The 19,382-nt window shown below is 45.5% G+C and overlaps 1 protein-coding gene across 1 annotated transcript in view; it reads right to left on the bottom strand.

The window, feature by feature from the left end:
• Positions 1 to 19,382, bottom strand: part of LOC149348041 (uncharacterized) — a 39,635-nt gene that overhangs the window by 511 nt on the left and 19,742 nt on the right. The window contains exons 2-10 of the mRNA XM_089587887.1: positions 16,246 to 16,384; positions 14,226 to 14,272; positions 12,281 to 12,319; positions 11,170 to 11,208; positions 8,896 to 8,992; positions 6,139 to 6,272; positions 4,575 to 4,622; positions 843 to 878; positions 76 to 238 (exon numbers count right to left, since the gene is read on the bottom strand). Of these exons, the coding sequence (XP_089444013.1) occupies positions 76 to 238; positions 843 to 878; positions 4,575 to 4,622; positions 6,139 to 6,272; positions 8,896 to 8,992; positions 11,170 to 11,208; positions 12,281 to 12,319; positions 14,226 to 14,272; positions 16,246 to 16,318 (676 nt within the window). The 5' untranslated portion in view covers positions 16,319 to 16,384. The remainder of the gene's footprint in view (positions 1 to 75; positions 239 to 842; positions 879 to 4,574; positions 4,623 to 6,138; positions 6,273 to 8,895; positions 8,993 to 11,169; positions 11,209 to 12,280; positions 12,320 to 14,225; positions 14,273 to 16,245; positions 16,385 to 19,382) is intronic.

Here is a 19,382-nt window from a genome sequence, read left to right on the forward strand (position 1 = left end):
ATGTGAGATATAATGCGGAAAATACGTTGGTTATTTCGCTCTCCCTCGCAAAAAAGCAGCATGCGGTACACTCACATGTGAGGGTCAACGCCGCGGAGATGGTACCGCTAAAGGAGCCGAAAGTGGTCTGGAGAGCCGCGTCCCCACTGATGGCCTGGTTGATGGCCGTGATCAGCTGGCAGGCGATGCCGTTAATGACAGCAAGGAACTGGGCTGCGGGAAGCTGACTCAGGATGCACTGTAGGCAAAGAAATGCAATACGCGGTGACTGAAGGTCACCCAGGGTGATCCACAGAATATTTCTGGCAATCAAAAAGCGGCGGAAGCATTCACCGACGCGTTGCATAGTAGTTTCATTGTACAAGTGGAGGAGCACGCCGGCCTGCGACGAGTTTTAACGGGCTCAATTATTTTTTTTCTTTTCGCAGTGACAGTTCATGCCGATTCCTGACAATCGATCTGCGGCACTGCCACGTAGTCTCTAGGTAACGTGATGAATTCTTAAAGTTTATGGCAAACGTTTCATGTTTCGCCTTTAAGGACAAACTATTTCCTTTCTTCGTTAATGTTTGATGATTAATGCTAAACGTTACCGATCGTGTGATTTTACGAAATAAGAATTATCGTCGCAAGATGTGTGGCCACGTAGAATGATGCCCGAAATGCCACAAATCGTTGTAGTACGGCGAGTAAAGTCCGCAGCTGTTGCTCTTACTCTCATGCTCGCTGCCATTTTTATAAAGTTTTAGAATTTGCGGAAACGGCGTACAAAAAGGAAAAACAAAATCACTTTTAAAGTAAAAAATTTGCTGAGATGTATGAGAACAGTGCTTTATACTCACAACAATGGACTTCACCGTGGACTGAACCATGTTGGTCTGCAAGAAGTAACGCACATTGAATAGCAGGAAGGTGAGTCATTATTTGTTGTTCGATATATTTAACCACGACGGCAACAATATGAGCGTGACAACTAACCAACTAACAACTAACCACTAACCACAACTAACATATTCAGTAATATTCTAAATTGATCAAAACCACAAAATAAATAAATTAAAAAAAAAATCCCCTGTGCCCCTTGGTTTCTGTGGCTGTTGGCTTCTTTCATATTTATAACGAGCCCCTCATTTCCCTTCCCTTGTTTACCTTATTCGAGTAACTATAGACCAGATTTTTGAGCCTCTCCTTGGCGCGGCAATTTGCACCGACTGGCGCGTCGCGGTGCGGGCGTTTCTTTGGGGACTGCGGGGCTGCGGCAGTTCCGCGGCCGCGCCTGCATATAGCCGCGCTTCGGGCGCTAAAAAAACATTGTCGAGCATACTTCCGCTGCGTGGCTGTGTTGCAGGAAGTATTTACGTTATCAAAGCGATAACATTGACGCGTTTTAATGACATTTAGTTTGACATTCAGGTTAATTGTGCCGGCGCTTAGAACGCGCTCGTGCTTATATCGAATTCCGTCTTGGTGCTCCACCGCAAAGAAACTTTTTATTCAATATCAAGAATTAGGTGTGCGGCTAGTATGCAGTTCCAATTCCCATGCACTCTATATTCCTTCCTGCCGGCCATAAAGCCCCCCCCACTTCCACAAACGGCTTTCTTGTCGCCGCGCCAGTTTATCAACAAATTACCGCTGTGAGCTCAACTGAGTCGCAGCGCCAACAGAAAACAAATTTTGTCATGGTTTATGCAACCTTGTGCATAAAAACGTACTTTCGCTTAATTTAGAAAAGCTTGAATAGATATGAGCAGCTAATCCAGCTTTCACTAATTCTGAGGTCCGAAGTCGCGTTATGTTATTCAGGAGCTCTCGCCGCGTGTGAGAGCGTTGCGTAGGCGTTTGGCTAAGTGTGGAAAATGTAATGAAATCGCGCATATTTTCCTATGAATAATGTAGATACCGCACCGCTGCGGTGGCTCAGTGGTTACGGCTCTCTGCTCTGGCCCAAAAGACGCGGGTTCGATCCCGGCCGCGGCGGCCGAATTTCGAAGGAGGCGAAATTCTAGAGGCCCGTGTACTGTGCGATGTCCGTGCACGTTAAAGAACCCCAGGTGGTCGAAATTTCCGGAGCCCTTCACTACGGCGTCCCTCATAGCCTGAGTCGCTTTGGAACGTAAAACCTTAATAAACCAAACCAAGCTAAGGTAGATACCAACAGCAGAAAGATACTATAGATAAACCTTTACCCCCCAGATACCTCTGACATGTGTGCGGAAAAAGCAGCTGGATTCGGTAGCGGTCGTGCTTACAATCCTGTGCATGAAATGTGTTTAATGGGAACAAGAGCAAGCTCAGCGCAAGGATGCCGAACACGTACTAGTGATCGAAAACACGCGTTCCGTAGGGACAACCTTCAGTCTGCAGCTCGCCTATCCAGTTACTATTCCACTGAGTCAAATCAATAGATCTATATTCTGATGCATAAAATTATCATAGATGATATCGCACATAAAAGGCGACAACAAACGACACGACAGCGCAGAAATCTGCTTCGAAGTGCCGGTTTCCAGTCGGTACACTACCTGGTCGACTACCCTCGGATGTCACGTTAACGAGTAACTGCGCACAAGATAACCGCAGCACTGTCTGGAAGAAGGCAAATGTGAGTAGTGACGCACAGCACACACCCTCATACGTTAGCTGATGGAGCACAAAACGGCAGAAGCGAACACGTAAATATGCGTTCTATGCGCGGCGCCGGCGCGACCCGCAGTCCCTCGGGCCGCGCGCGCCGACAGATGGCGACTGGCGTAGAGAGTAGGCGCGCGTCCGCAGCCTGCGTGCGAGGGTAAAAAAATCTTGTCTATACAACGTGTCTAGCAGCACAGGCGAGGCACAGAGGAAGGGCAAAAAAAGAAAAAAAAAACAACGCCGAGACGCGCATTGCGGAAGTTGTACAACATGAACTGGTGGGCGAGTTGGTCTGACATATCTAGTGAAGCAGCGCTACGGCACAGGGCCCAAGGGAAGAAAGGGACGAACACAGCGCTGAACTGACAACAAATGTTTATTCCGGATGCTAACAGCATATATATACTCTTTTTCACCTTAGAAAAAACAAAAGAATCAGAGAACAGCAGAAAGTATCAATCCCAGTCACTATGCGCATGCAGCATGCATCGATGTACACACGATATAGCTGCATGCGCATAGGGACTGGGATAAATACTTTCTGCTGTTCTCTGTTTCTTTTGTTTTTGTAAGGTGCAAAAGAGTATATATATGCTGTTAGCATCCGGAAGAAACATTTGTTGTCAGTTCAGCGCTGTGTTCGTCCCTTTCTTCCTTTTGGCCCTGTGCCGTAGCGCTGCTTCACTAGATATGCGCATTGTGGAGCGTTTTGCTTGTTCGCGTCTGGGTCCTGCTTGCGATTCCAGATATCCCCAAGTATGGGCCTACCCGCCCAAGCCGCCTCTGAATTAGCGCGAAGTTTTCCCTAGAAACCAGTAAAGATTTGCGTCCTAAAAGATGCTTCCATTTGCGTTGTCTGATGTAAAGTTACAGTAGACACTGCAACGATGGTCATGGGCACGTTCTCTCAAGTGCGCCTTTTTTTTTTGTACCTGCTCAGTTGTCCTATTGGTTCGTTGCAAATTGACGCAATGAATTAAACATTCCGAGCCTATATCATGATCCTCTGAATGGCTGGCAACCAGGAAATGGAAAGTGGCACCTGGAAATTTAGTACTGATGCACTTCGCGAACAGCTTCGCTTCCTAGCCTCAACGCTAAGGCACCAAAATGAGACGAAGTTAAAAACAAAACTTATTAGAGGCAAGAAGTCCGACAACTTCATATTTCTGCTCATTAATGTAAATACTCCGTTGCAACGCTCGGAAACCGGGCAGTAAAAATATGTGCCAATAAACATCCCGACGATAGCTACACGATGCTCTTGTAGGGTGCAGCTACAACCCGATGTATACAGCAAACATCTCCCTAAAACATTCAGTTACATCTGTATAATCACTCTCGAATATATTTAGAAGTGATTTCACTTATTTTTTATTCTAACAGCGAGTTTATTTGCTCTTATATGAGGTGGAGTGCTCTTCTAGATTATCTTGTTTCTCCTTCCCGCGCTACAGTGCGTGCGCACTATCCACGGCCGTAATCCCATCATTAGTTTATTTTTCCCCAAATCTACAAAACGCGGGGACACAATCCCGGCATCCTACTGGCTGTCGATTGATTCTGAACCCTGATCTTCCCCGAATTTTCCTGACTCAGTCTCTTAGGGGGGCCGCAGTGGCGCAATTCGACGCGCAGAAATTCATATAAGAACTACGTTGGGAGTCACGAAGAGCATAGCACTATTGATAGACTTGCCTCGTAGTTTGCTTATAAAGGGTAAAGTAGCTTTGCCAAACGTTCGCCAATAACATTCAGTCGTCAAGGACCTTGTCTTAGCTACCTTCTCCCCGAAGTTACCAGGGAGACGTTATAATGTTTGTTTATTTTGGTCTTCCTACTGTACTGTGACGTCATATTAAACTACAAACAAAAGCTGCAATAAATCTCGCCAACCCACAGTGAGGGGAAAGTTTCGTTCTCAATGACCGGCAACTTACGGTGGTAGGTGATCCAGCCGTGCACATCGTAGGCGTGTCTCCAGCGCACTGAAAATCGTGGGAGAAAATTAATAAAGCAAACGTCACTACAGCAGAGGCTTCTGGTGTGGCTCGACCAACAATCTGTTCTACTGAGAAACAGGGAAGGACTGTAAAGCGAAAATGTTCGCATAATCGAGAAAGCACTCCTTTAACAGGCGGAAGCACGGAATGTAGGAGAAAGAAGTAATATGTTCGCTAAATTGCTAAGATCGGTAAATCGAGTTTTTTAGAGCAGTGTTTTGGTTGTACCGCGGACACTGCTTGAGTACGGTCGCTGCAGAAACCGGTGTGCTTGCCCGTGGTTGTGGGTGCGGCCCTAAAGAGCCCGCTTTTATACCGTAATGTTGACGACCAGACACATACTGTGCGATGAGAGTGGATGTTAAAAGAATCCCAGCTTGACTAAATTCTCCAGAGTCCTCAACTATGTCGTTTCTCATAGCCAGAATCGCCTCGAGACGTTAAACCCTTGCAAACCAAACCAAACCAAACCAAAATTATAGAGTTCGCACTCGTTTGTTCAAGGTTTTTCATTATCCTACAAGTTAGGCGTATTTGAAGGTATTGCCTTCGAAATTAAGAAAGAGAAGTGGAATAGACAAAAACATAAGCGGTGATCTTTTCTACAATGTTCATTTCCTGCCGACAGTCTCCTTGACGGACAGAGTGAATATCTAGGTGAGCAAAACATAGGCACTGAGCGTAGGCTTGCAGATGGAGTGCTGAACCACAGTTAGCTCTGCCGGCCCGCTGCAGGACAGGCGCCAAGGGACTTACTGGCAAGGACCCCTTTTTTTGTGGTGCACTGAGCCCGAGTGATTATGATGCTACTGCAAAAGTGATCAGTGGTCAAATGCACTTTTGTGCACCGCAATCTACACTGAAAACACGAATAGGCCTACATGGGAGTGAAAAGGGATTAAGGTGTGCTCTGGCGCACTCCCGTTTATGAAAGGGAGTGCGCTAAAGGACAGCTTACTCGCTTTTGTAGCGAGAGCTACACTACGCCAGCTCTTCCAGCCTTCAGCGTGGCACCCTTTGAGCTCCGTGGCGGCGCCGTGACCTTGACCCGGTTGGTCACGTGGTGCGGAGCAGCTGCTGATGCCGGCAGCGCGGCGCTCCGGCGAAACCGAGTTGCAACAGCTGTGCGCATGCGCCGTGTCGAGTGGGGGACGGGGGGGGGAGAGGGGAGTGAAGAGGGGGAGAGGTGTCGCAGCTGTATAAGTAGGCGGCTCGGGGGAGCTCTCGCGTCACTCCAGCTTCAACGAGAGCTAAACCACAGCCAATTTTTTACCCCTTTCTGTTCAGAGTGTAGCGAAAGCTAAGGGGGGTAGTTGGCACACGGAGATTTTTGGAGAACCAGCGTTTCTTACAGAAGGCAGCCCATTGTTGGTGAAACATGACGTGGCCCGAATGATGATGATGATAATGAAGACTGATCGTAACAGGAAATCATGGAGAGGTATTTAAAACACACTGAAACTTTAGTCATGCTCGCACACTGCAGGAAAAAGGATTTTACCGAGCCAATATTTCCCACGGCAGGCAGTCCAATGTTGATCGAACCGAGGCAGGAGTCGTTCTTGATGAGGAAGCTGAGACAGCCGGTCGAGTTGCAGAGCTGGTAGTTACCCAGGGCTCCGAGGTCGATGCCGACTGGAAAATTACATGCGAGAGAGTGTTATGATGAAGAAGCGCAAAGAAGAAATGTTAGCATCCCATCATTTCTGCTCTCTCTTTGCCCTGTGCATACGCGCACTAAGCTTGCGCCGACAAAATTTGATAACGAAATATACTCCTCAGCCGCAGCAACAATTAGAATAAAAAAAATTAACCAGTTAAAAATAAACCAAGAACGTTGAAACCTTCCATAAATTTGTTTATGTATTCATAGCAGCCACCTATTCATACAAAGCCTAACGTAGTGTTCGCCATCTCCTTCCTACTGTAACTATGTAGCGCTTAGTGGTGCCCTCTCTGAAACATCCTAATGCATTACGCGGTGCCTTGTAGTTTAAGGACGGTTTACCAATTCGCCCTTCCCTTAGTCATTAGGGTTAAGAGGACCCAGAAGCGTTCTGCAAATAACTGCAAACTACGATAAAAAGCAGTGAATCCGTATGCAAGTCTACGGTATATTTAATCGCTCGTAATTTCGAATCTATTATTCAGACAACACATCCTGCTTTCAGGATATGAAAAAGAAAACTTGGAATCTGCGATTCATGTGAAATGTTCATTTTTCTATTTACGTTGCTTATCTCAGGAAATAAAGGATGGGAAGCGAACGGATTTACAGGATGACCTAAGTCTAGAAGTGACCCATGTTAGGATCTTTGTTGCCAAGAAGAGGGTTTTGCCGAGTCCAACGTCGGCCTCGTTGCCAGCAGCAGAACCCTCTTGCTGATGTTAGAACACAAGCAACGTAATCTGCTAGCATGTGATCCTCTCCTACACCGTGTGTTTAAACCATCTATGAAGTTCTGCAATGTTAAAAAATAGGCTTTCTCAGTTGCAAGAGCGCTTTTTTTTTGCGGCATAGAATTGCCAGCGGTGTAGCGCATCACAATGCAGCTAACATGTTCTAACTAGTAGAATGGTTAATATTATTGAATAGTTAACTTAATAACTGGTACTGTTAGACACCTTGTTTATTGAGAACCGTGAGCTCCAACGTAAGTAATATTCATCTCAGTTTTTAGAATTTCGAAAACGCAGCAACCTTCGGCGCTATGAGCCAACAACTTTTGCCTACACGGCGCCAAAATAAACGCCTTTCGAGAAGCTTTCACGAAAAGCAAAACCTACAGTTTCTTACGGTATTACTTACGGTGTTGCTCTCAATAATTAACAGTAATATTTTAAAAGTTAACCCGCCAATGTTATGGTTAGGATAAGAAAACTTATCACGTTCGCACTGATGCCTCCAATAAATTTCAGTATTATGGTTTATGGTTATTAGGGTTTAACGTCCCAAAGCGACTCAGGCTATGAGGGACGCCTTAGTGAAGGGCTCTGAAAATTTCGACCACCGGGGGTTCTTTAATCTGCACTGACATCGCACAGTACATGGGCTTCTAGAATTTTGCCTCCACTGAAATTCGACCGCCGCTGCCGGGATCGAACCCGCGTCTTTCGGGTCAGCAACCGAGCGCCATAACCACAGAGCCACTGGAGTGGCTGCACCCGTCAATATTAAATAACCAGCCTACTAGTCAGCACGTCTCAGCTGTATTCTGATATGATACACTGCTGACAAAAAAAAAACGTAATTTTTTTTTTTTCTAAAAGGAAATGGCGCAGTAATTGTCTCACATCTCGGTGGTTACCCGAACTGCGCCATCAGATGCACTTTGTTTTTCTTTGCTTATTTTTCTGAGCTTGGTGACGGAAGATGTGTCGTCTCTAGAGTCACTGCGCATTTCTTATAACAATGTCACGTGCAGGATTGTCTCCAGTAATATCTTGTGCTCGTATTACGTTTCTGTTTTCGTTGTTTCTCTGAAAATGGTCTGATCTTGTTGGTTCATCATCATGCTTTGCTTACTCAATGCTCCGTAGGGTCAGTAACGTATTTCTAATCAATCAATCAGTAAAAAATCAGGTTAACAGATAAATGACGGCTTTAAAACATTAGCCTATGTATTCTGGATTGTGTATTATTTCTACGCTGCACCTATAAAGTTAGGTTCTACGCTGCACCTATAAAGTTATTCTTGGTCCTTTGGATAAATCATTCAAAGAGTACAGTGTTAAAACTAAAAAATTGCGAGGACACTTTGGCAACTAAAGTGTTGAGAGGCGAAAGCCAAGGACAATCTACCGTGACGACTTCTGGTGGATGTGACGTCACATTGTTCCCGTGGCTATATCGATACCCAATTTATACATCTCTCGGGGATCTTAAGTGTTAATTACGCAAAATTACACATTTTCCCATCTAATTTGACAAAAGTACGACATTTTTTCGACCATTGTGTGAAAATTTTTACTATGCCGTGACGACTTCCGGTGGATGTGCCGCCACACCATTCCCGTGGCTATATCGACGTCCGCGCTATTTCGACGCAATTTAGACATTTTTGCCTATAATTATCTAATTAATCTGCAGTCATCAAACTTGGCTTCTAGGTTCATTTTTTCCTCCTCTGTCTGATGCAATGATTGGTTTCTTTCTATCTTTTTGAGTTCTCGAGTTAAACGCGTGTGACACGCTTTGTTAACGGACGACAGTATCAGCCATTAAATGATTTCGCCTTAAAAGTTGCAGTATACTCACTTGGAATGTTCCGGTTTGCCATGAGCAGCAGCAGATCCGACAGGGCGCTGACGATTCCTTGAGGCGAGCCGTACTGGTAGATTCCCATAATGACGCACTGAAAGAAGAACGTCGGGACTAAGTTTCCCCATCATAGGTCGGCTGTCATTCGCTTAACTACCAGGAGACAAGCGATGGGGAACAACGACGTCTGAGTAGGGAGTCTGGGCTTCAACTGTACACGTATAAAAAAAGTTTTGAGCAAAGTGGGGCAGCCGGACATTTGAGCGCCTAATATTTGTGATCAGAAAACACATCACGGCGCAAAGCAGTAGTGCAGCGGCATACAATAACAAAATCGCGTGTACCGAAAATTGCAATACAAAAATCGTAATAAACGGTGCCATTTTCAAGTTCGTCTACACGGACATTTGCGTGCCGAATGAACGATGTCCTGAGGATCACCTGTTGCATCTCTGTCAGTATCGTAACTTCAGAGCGTGATCTGGGCGTAGTGTGTGTGACAACGTCAAATTGAACTTTAGTCGCCAGTCAACATGAAAAACAGGTTTGAAAAGCATCGAAGGCGACTAGGCTGTTTTCCTGCGCCTGAACGGAATTCCGCCTTTGCCAGAGAAAAAAAGCGACCTTGAAAGGGACACTATACACGACTGCATACGAATTTTGTTGCTGCGGTAGGATATAGCTTAACTCTGCAGTGAAGCTCCGCCCACCGCGACAAAACATGCAGTCGTTTATTAAACTGCTCCTTGTTTTCTGAGTAAGACGCAGATCAAAAGACCTCATTATAAGCTCGCGAAGCTCCGTGCATCTGGCGAGCTTAGCAAGGTGAAACTTTAAAAGCTGATTTTGTTTACTGTTGCGATTGATAAGTGCCGTATTATAGGACCTCGCGAGTCATCCCGGAAGCAAATCAACTGCTGTTTCTTTATGTTTCAGAAATAAAGTTAGAGATCTTTGTTTTTTAATTTGTTAACCTGGTAGGAGAGGATGCGTATATTGTCGAGAAAACTACGATTTAAAATGGAACACTTTATTTTCAGGCATGGAATTTGAATCTGTGACGGTACAGTCGAGACGGATTCGAGATCGCTTTTTGCAAGTCAACACCAGTGTAGCATCTGAGAATCTTTCAGGGAGGTAAAATAATTTTATCATGAAAGCCGGAGGGGGGGGGGGGGGGGCAAATCAATTTCTACCAGCTATCACGTGATCGGGTGGCTCGGAAGGTTTTTCTTTTTTTGTTATCGCGCCAGTTAAATTTGTTACATGAAAATTCTTTATTGGTCAGTGCGAAAGACGCAGGGGTCACGTATATGGGTTCTTTCATTGTCACCATAGGAGAGTGTTCTCTTACTTCTCTAAGCTATAAATTTTAATTTTTTTAGTTTATGCTTGTTTTCTGACGTTGGAACTTTCGTTTGTAGTCTGTATTTTTATCCCACATCAAAATTAGGGCTGTTCAATTCATTACGAAATGCCAGTCAGCCAAATTCGTAGGTCTTTTGTCGTCCGCGGAAGCTGAACCGAGAAATCTCATAATCTCCAAAACTCATCGCTAGCCGACTGGAGCGGCAGTGGCACCTGCTGACATTGCAGGAAACTAAGGTACCCGACTGGAGTGACAGTGACCCTTGGTGGCATTGCAGACAACTAAGGTACCCGACTGGAGTGACAGTGACCCCTGGTGGCATTGTAGACAACTAAGGTTCCCGACTGTAGTGACAGTGACCCCTGGTGGCATTGCAGACAACTAAGGTACCCGACTGGAGTGACAGTGAGCCCTGGTGGCATTGTAGACAATTAAGGTTCCCGACTGGAGTGACAGTGACCGGTGGTGGCATTGCAGACAACTAAGGCACCCGACTGGAATGACGACAGGGACCCCTGGTGGCACTGCAGAGAACTAAGTACAAAGACAATCGCTCTAAAAGTTATTAAAGCAGTGAATTGCAAGGAGTCATGGGAGGTTTTGCCACGCAGCCAGGACCTCCAAGAACAAAAAGAGACCATCAGATATGCCTTCGAAGCCGCCCGGTCCCAAGGGATCTCGGCCGTCTGACAAGGACGGGATGGCGAATCCGCCGTCCTGATTATCTGATATAATAAAGTTTTTCTAAGCCTAAGCCTATCAGTTTTGCGGAAAAAGTCCGATATTCAGCACTATAAACCAAAGTCGTCCTTTTTTACACATTACACCTGCTTTAGTGACTGAAAATAACACCAAGCGGCGAGTTATAATACAAGATAACGCAAGGAAGTCTATGAACTTACGTTGGTGATCTTGATTAATCCTTGAGTGGTTCCGGTTGTCTGCAACAATGAACAAGGAGAGACGATTGAGGCTCCATACTAAACCTATATTAGCTTAATGATGGCTATACCAGGTGTTGCCTTTTGCGGCAGCGTGCCTTTTGCGGCAGCGTAATACTACCATCGACGGACATCAAAAAAGGGGTGACTAAAGTTGACTAATAAACCGGCACACTAATTTCTGATCATTACCTTTTTTACCAACACAGTGAGGCGATGGCTTGCAATTAGAGATCTCTAGCCGGTCGTAAGCAATGGCCAGATCAGTTTTTACAAATCCGTAAATTCAATTAATCTCAACGCTATTGCCCAATAAATTTTCGCAACATTGTGAAAAAATACATGTGCTTTCGAAAAGTGTGCAGGCAAAACAACTCCTACAGTGCACTAACTATTCGAAATATAAAAATCTTTTCGAGCCACAGCGACGACGGTAGATGCGTTTTCGAAGTTCTAAGACTGATATGGCTATTACTGATGACCGTCTGTATCTAACCTACAAACATGTGACCGCGCCTTGGGAAAAGCCCCTTTACAAACATAACCATAATACTACATGTAACCGGTACTACATTAAGCAGCCCGAATAAAGAGAATGACCCTCTCAATTTATACCTTTCAGATCGCAAAGCAAAAAAAAAAGTGAAGCACGAAAAACAGTACACATTCTCAACTATGCGGCAGCCCTTTAAATAACTTCACGAATGGCCATAGAACTGAAAAAAAAAATTAGTGACTGAGAGACTGAGAAGTCATCCATTCGGAAGAAAAAAAGAAAAAAAAATACCATGGGTTTAACCCCCTAACGAAGGCTTTTTTTTTTCTAAAAAGGGTAAAACTGTTCATTTATTACCCGTGCTGTCATCTGTCGGCAAATTAAAACACACTACTCGACTTAAACCTGACAGCGTGCGCTCGAAACACACGTCAAGCACCACTCGCCAGGCGCCAGAATTAACAAGAGGCTTATGACGACCCTGGCTCGTCATAAGCCGCTTCAAAGAAAATGTCTGGTTCAAAGAAAATGCAGAGAGCTTAGCGAATAGCGAGACTCAAAAGGGAGAAAACTCACGGTTAAACTGCCGCAGAAGTTCGTTGCAGTGCCGGAGCACTGAAATGGAGAAAAATGACAAAAACCATATTTATGCACTGTTTGTTCCCGCCTTTAAAAAGAAAGAGAACTGAAGCTCCAGGTAAAGCATTGTTTCGATAACACTTCCAACTAACTTTATAAGCGCCCCTCAATACACTTTGCCGCTATCCGTGTGGCCGCTTAGTGGCCAACAGTATAAATCCTGAGGCGGCCAACAGGTGCTCGGGCCATTAATCGCTGCCTCCATTTTGTATAGGAAGTGAGCATTTGCATCGAATTTGATTAATCCGTCTCATCTTAATTGGTCTCGATGGGCTCATTTGATGCTTCAAATGCCACGGCTCCAAAACAGAACAGTGCGGTAGGCGGTAGCGCTTTGCTTCTTTAAAGAAAGTGCACCATGTCTTTTAAGAGCTCTTTCATTAACATCAACCCATGCTCACTCTAAGCTGGTTCAAGGCATTCGCTAGGGCTTAACAATGCTGCAGGCTGCTACCAAGCAGTGATTATAATCGTCAAAGAAGTCGTCTGGAGGTCACAAAGCTTGACAAGTTGGTTTCAATTTGCCAACAGCGCGAAAGACGGCGACCAAGAACGACACAAGACTAACACTGGAATCACAGAGGTTACTGAGGTTGAAGCTTGGACATGAAAAAGAGCCCGAAGAACTAACAATATTCTTCTGGAGGACAAAAAGCTGAGCGCGTTAGGCGGTTGGCTGAGTTTCAGTCCTTTGCTCTGTAACAGTATGACAAAGTTGTTCCGGCAGCTGAATTCGCCTACGACTTTCGTGGCGCTGTCGCGAGCAGCGAGTGGCAAACGCAAATTTTAAATACTCCGCCGCCACCGGCGGCGCTGAATGCTGTGCTCCAGCAGCGTCACCTGGAAGCGGAATGGACACATCTCGTTGCTATTAGCTACGCCGCTGAAAAACTACGACCTTATTAGTACGTTCAGAACCTTCTCGACTTTTCTGAAGAATCCTGTGAAGCGCAGGAAGTGTCATGCTCAATGTATATTTACTTTTCGTGCATGTTGGAACTATGCCTTCCTCTTCTGGTATAACTTAGATTGTGGAGCAGGTACTTGTAGAGTGAACAGTATGTGCGCGCGAAAGACTAGCGTTTCCTGCATCTTCGAAGCATTTCGACAGCAGGCCACTTTGGAAGGACTTACTACTGGGCACTTGGCCGGAGAGCCGAAAAGCTCCGTAGGCAATGCGGGCGTTTTGTAGCGAAAGCTACATTGGCCAAAAACTTGCGATTTCGCTGTGGCAGTGCTCCGAGGAGGCACGAAGACCGACCTTGAGCCGTTGCGTAGCAACCGCCGCAGGTGGCGGGCGCTGCGCGCTCGCCGCGCCATCTGGCATGACGTCACACCGCGCGCCTCGCCGCCGAGCCGTCGCCGCCGTTTGATATGACGTCACACCGCTTGCCTCCTCGTTGCGCCCGCTTTCGCTACGTATATCCTGGCATAGCCGAGCAAAGCCACCGCAAAAAGTTTTAACCTTTTTGACCAACACGAGCCTCTACTCCAGATTGTGGCGCCCAGAAATGCGCGTGTACGTATTCTGATCCCTCTTCTAACTACATCGTCACCCATAACCAACCTTTTCCTTCTCCTCTCCCCCTTCCCCAGTGCAGACTAGCAAGCCGGATATTCATCTTTCCGGCCGACCTCTGTGCCTTTCCATTCAGCAAACTAATTCATTCAATTATTTTTTTCCTCCAGCAATCCTTGTTTCGACTTGTGGTTTTCAACGATTGCTTTGATGACACTAGTGCATTAGAATCCTGATGATGTTTTTACACTTCTGGCTGTAAACAAGCAATGAAAGGTTGGGATAGTTTGTAAGCTGTTGATAACTGATTTTTAATGTTATCCAACTCGAACAATGTGCAGACCGGATCAAATTCAGACTCACATTTCCGATGTTGAGGATGTTGCTGATGGTGATGTTCACGCAGGAGGCTGAAAAGATATTGGACGAAATAAGCTTGGCATTTTGAAAGCATGACGCTCACTCAGTCGCGAGAAAATTTTTAACTTCAGCCTACGCATGATAATGAGTGACACCTTTGAGTTTTCTTTGAGCCCTTAATAATTTCCTTTCGTCCCAGACGTCATAAGTTGCTCCCCTTTGCGTAGAAAACATGAGGACATCTTTCTCATCAACACGAAGACTTCCAAGAAAAACGTAAACGCGATTATCATGGCTGTCCTTAAGAACTGCAGCTTCGCTGCATTAGCCTGAACTAATAACAGCCTAGTCAAAATAGTAGTAATCAGGCTTTCAAATGTATTTGGCATGGTGTAAATTAACGCAAAAGGTGGCTTTGTAGAAGGCATCTTAGTGAAATAATAAAGATGATACGTGGCGGAGCATGCAATTGTGCTGGTTATAAGCTTCAACGAGATAACATTTTTCCGAATAGCCACATTAGTTTACATTAACTGGTATTCGGTTGCACTAGCATTTTTTCTCCACCGCCAAAGGGCAATATTTTTCTAAATCGAAGCGCGACCAGCATACTCGTTCTTTTAAGCTAACTCTCGGTGTATGTGCCATGCAGATAGCCATCATCCAGCTAAAGCTTGTACTAAAGGTGTCTTATGTTTCAAACAACGGCCATGCGCCATGTCCAACTGTACAAGGCCCGAGTGAATGATTGAATTTCTCCTTCCATGGAATCACAGAACAGCAAGGATTAAAATCGCCTTTTTGGATCCCTGGCCTCCATCCGAAGAATACCAGTTCTTAACAATCGATGCTAATAGTACCACGTTGCGTAGTTATATCCTGCTATATACTGTATTCATCTCAGGCACACTTTTCGCTGTAAGTTAAGATTCGACCGTGTCCTCGACTGGAACAGACATCCTGCTCTTCTGCGGGCGTCGTATACGTCATTCGTGACGTTCAGAATCTGGGAATGATGCAGCAGAGCTCAAAGCATATAGAGAGGCTTAGGACTTCTAAGGTTGCTGGCCTGTAAAATTTCGGAGGCTCCGGCAGAAACCGCCTGAAACAGTCGACCGCCAGCGCTTCACCTCCTTTGTATCTCCTCCTCTTTTGTGCTATCACAATTCAGTGCGGATCATTTTCTTTTCCCAATAAGCGTCAGTACTTGGCCCAAAACTTTCTCTGTTTACCATCTTGCGCCGTCGAAAGCCTTTCCATGTGGCCTTTCCAGGTTCTCTGACTATAGAACCGAAAGTTCGACTTTTACGAGTATAAAGCTAGGCACTTTAATAGCACAGGCGTCGTAGAAGGGAAGCCGTTTGATTTCCAGAATCGGGAAGAATGCAAACCGACGAGTCCGAGTTAGTCCGCTGTGGGGAGTAGAGTAATGTTCCATACTCCCCTTTTGGGGACCGTTTCCCGACCCAAAGGAGGCCATATATATTTCCGAAGCTGGCGGCCAGGTGTCTTAACATAAGGAAACGTACTCGGCGGTAAAGATGTTGCTTTAATACAAGTATTCAAGGCTCTACCTGATGCCATATGGCAGCGTAATACTTGGAGGCTCCACTTCATCTCATATTGACAGGTTGTAAGCGGTTATTTGCGCCTCCGAAAGCAACTCACTGAGTAGACAGCCAGCGAGAACGCATATATAGCAACATTGTTTCTGTTTTATTCAACTGTAAAAAGTAGGTGCAGTATTCTAGGGCCACTATTAAATTTTTCTGGCAATAAAATCAGATGAAAACAATACGGACTCAATCTTTTCCTGCCCTATCAGCTTTTCAGGCCAGTAGGCATTTTGTAATGCACGTTCTCTGGTATAATTTAAACCTCAAGAAGTTTTTAACGTCTACAGGAATATCAGTAAAAGCATAATATGCTTTCAGCTTGCTTTATCAGCCGATGAAGGATTGCATCATTAAGGCTCTACATAACGTTGCAAAGTAAAGGTTCTTAAATTAGCACGTTTGCTTACTCGTCAATGAAGCTGATGCAGAAGTCATGGCTGAAGCAACCAGAAGGACAACGAGGATTTTGACAGAGGCCATGGTTGAGTCGAGTGTCCGGCAGGCGGGGATGACAGCGACCAGACAGGTAGAAGCAGTGCACGATGTCTGTGGCAAGGAACACTGTGCCTTTTATACCCAAAATCGGGCGCCAACTACACGTGGAAGTCTACGAGGACGACGTCATTGGAGGCATCGTTTACAGTGCAGAGGATGATCGATGCCTACGCACAGTCATTCAACTGCAAGTGCAAGGCGCACACTGCGATGGGTGACACAAGCGTTGTTCGTAGCCGTCTCAATTAAAAACGTCTCACTGAAGGGTTTTTTTTATGACCTCTTTTTTTCCGTAAATTTTATGGCGCTTCTTACCAACATACGCCTTCACTGTGTGACAAGTGCGGTAGAAGGTCTGTTATTTTATGGTTCTTCGTATGCCAGCTGAAAGGCAGTGGCAGTTGAGTGGAGCAGAACAGTTGCCTGCGCAGAAGCATGCCGGTGAGACTGACTGTGCTCTCCCGTTTCGTCCGCATGTCCGTAAACAACGGATGCATTTTGCGAGCGGGTCCCCAGCTTAGCGACTTAACCGCGCTCATTTTTTACCTGTCGCAAACGCATTTCTCGCTGCCATCAAAAAGGTTTTGCAACAGTGTGCCTAGGCCTTGGCAGTGTAAATAGAGCGAAACACGACAAACCAGCTCCAAATTATGAGCGCATGCGAACAAGACAGTAGCACTGGATGGAATAGAAACGGCGAGGCTGGCTCCGCACTCCAGTTTTGCGATAATTAACGAGCGACCGAACGCACAAGCGTTTATCAGTGAAGACATGCACAGCGACGTACTGCTAGGTCTTTATGGAACATCTGTGTCAGGCAGCTTTATATTTTTAAAATACGGATCCGCATCCAGCTTTCATGAGAGAGTGTGCACATCAGCACTGGAAAGAACTGGCGATGTCAAGCGAGATCCGGGATGTTCCCTGGTGGCTGTTCCCAGAAGCTTCGAATAGCCTGGCATCATAGATTTTCACCCGCTTTTACGTATGATCCATGGCCTATCTTTCCTGAGGCGACCTTAGCTAGGTGTCTTGAAGAAGGCTGGTGCGCATAGCGAGGCTTTGGCGTAAACGTTGTGGTGTTTTTATTTATTTATTAAAGCACCCCAAAGGCCCAGAAGGGCATTACATGATAGGGGGAACATGAAAGCAAAACAGTCATAACTACGAACAACATAAGAGATGGTGTTATCATGATAAGGCAGAGTAACATATAAGATGGCAAGTAAGCTGGAATAAAATTAGGGATAATGGGCAAAGAAACAAAAGACCTTTATGGTAAGAGAAGTGTGACAAAAAGAAAGGAAAAGGAAACAATGGTTTCAGGAAGTTTTTAAAACAAGTTTTAAAAACACTCAGCACTGCAATTTAAATGCATAGAATTAAGAAATGTAACTTAAAAAGTAAATAGCAGAAGCGAAACTGTTGCGGAGTCACTGTTACAAAGATACAGATGGCACCAAAAAAGCATGAGAAAAAAAATCTATACATTACATAACAAAACAGCTCACATTACGAAGCAAACGAAGCTTCTAAAAAAGCTGGCAATGCGTCTTGGAATGGTGATAAATCGATTAATACGGCGATATTAGGCGGCTACGCATTCCATTCGTTTGCTGACAAATTTAGCGGTGAATTTCGGTATTTATTTGTACGTGCGCAAAATTGGGCTCATTTTGTATGCATATAAAACGTGAGGAGTGGGAAGAAGATGGGAGCGGGCGAATTCCGAATTACTATAAGGGATGAAAAACTGATAATCGGGCAAATTTTCTCCGGGTCGGAAGAGATGACAGGCTCAAATTTTCTATAAGTAATGATATGCTTTGAAATAATGGCTATGATGATGAAATGAACCTTGCTGCTTTGTTCTTTGTTCTGAACAGATTTGTGAAAACTGGAAAGGACGTCCTGATGAGGATGCCATATAATATAAGCATATAGAAGCACTGAAGAAATGTACAATATTAGAAGCTAATACTGTCGCGGTTTTTGTTGTCAGTGTATAACTCTGGTTGCGATTTTTGAGCGTGTGCCGATTGCGGTTGCTTACAACAGCACACGTGTTGTTATGATGTACGGCTTTGTGCACTTTGCTTTGTAGTTTGTTTCAGTGCCCACTCCTATATGGGTCCGAACTGGGACCAATAGTATGGACAAATAAATAAATATTAAATAAATTAATATATATCCTAAGGATGGTCTAATCAATGAAGTGTAAGCTTGATATGTTATGATAGAGTTTGCAAGCTGTAAAAGGCGTCTTAGCATGCCAAGTTTCCTGAATGCTTTGCTGGTATTGTGGTCTGTGTGAGTATTACATGAAAGAAAGCGTTTATCCCTGTTTCAAAACATACGCACAAATATACCCAGAACACGCGCTTGAAGGGAACTGACCCAGGCTGTGAGCGCGCGGAGCGAGAGGACGTCAGTGCATCGGCTCCACCAAGTTTCGGCTGGAGCCACGGATCTTCGACCGCAACCCCGTCAACACAGCCGCGTCTGGCTTCCACATTTCGACCCCTCCTTTAGCGGCAACCGCCCGCACTGTAGTGCGGTGTCTTCGGACACCTATCACATGGTGTGGGCCTGCCCCTCCAATCCGGCCATTCCCCCTATCCCCAACCCAACCCGGGAGGACTGGGAGGCGACCCTGCTCGGCTGCCACGACTTACACGCCCAACAAGCCTTAGTCGGGCGCGCCCGGGCGGCGGCTACCGCCACTGGGGTCCCAAACTAGGGACCTCCACCTAGTGTTTGTAAGGATCGGTCCCTTACGGGCTGATCCAAACACCTCCTGTCCGTTCTGAAATAAATGTTTTCACCACCACCACCCAGGCTAAAATTCAATTCTAGTTGGTAAACCGTGAGTTTTAATGTCCCGAAACGACACGCCCAAGCGGAGGCCTTATGATTAGCTTAGGCGAGCCGCGGTTCTTAAACGCGCGCTGATGTGGTCGCCGAGGATGGGATCGAGTCGGCGATCTTAGAACCGGCATCCGAACTTCAAAGCCGCTTAACCACCGTCACAGGTCACATACGTTGGAAC

This window comes from Amblyomma mixtum, chromosome 4 (genome assembly GCF_055824585.1).
Source record: "Amblyomma mixtum isolate Tamu chromosome 4, ASM5582458v1, whole genome shotgun sequence".
In the NCBI taxonomy this organism is placed as follows: Eukaryota; Metazoa; Arthropoda; class Arachnida; order Ixodida; family Ixodidae; genus Amblyomma; species Amblyomma mixtum.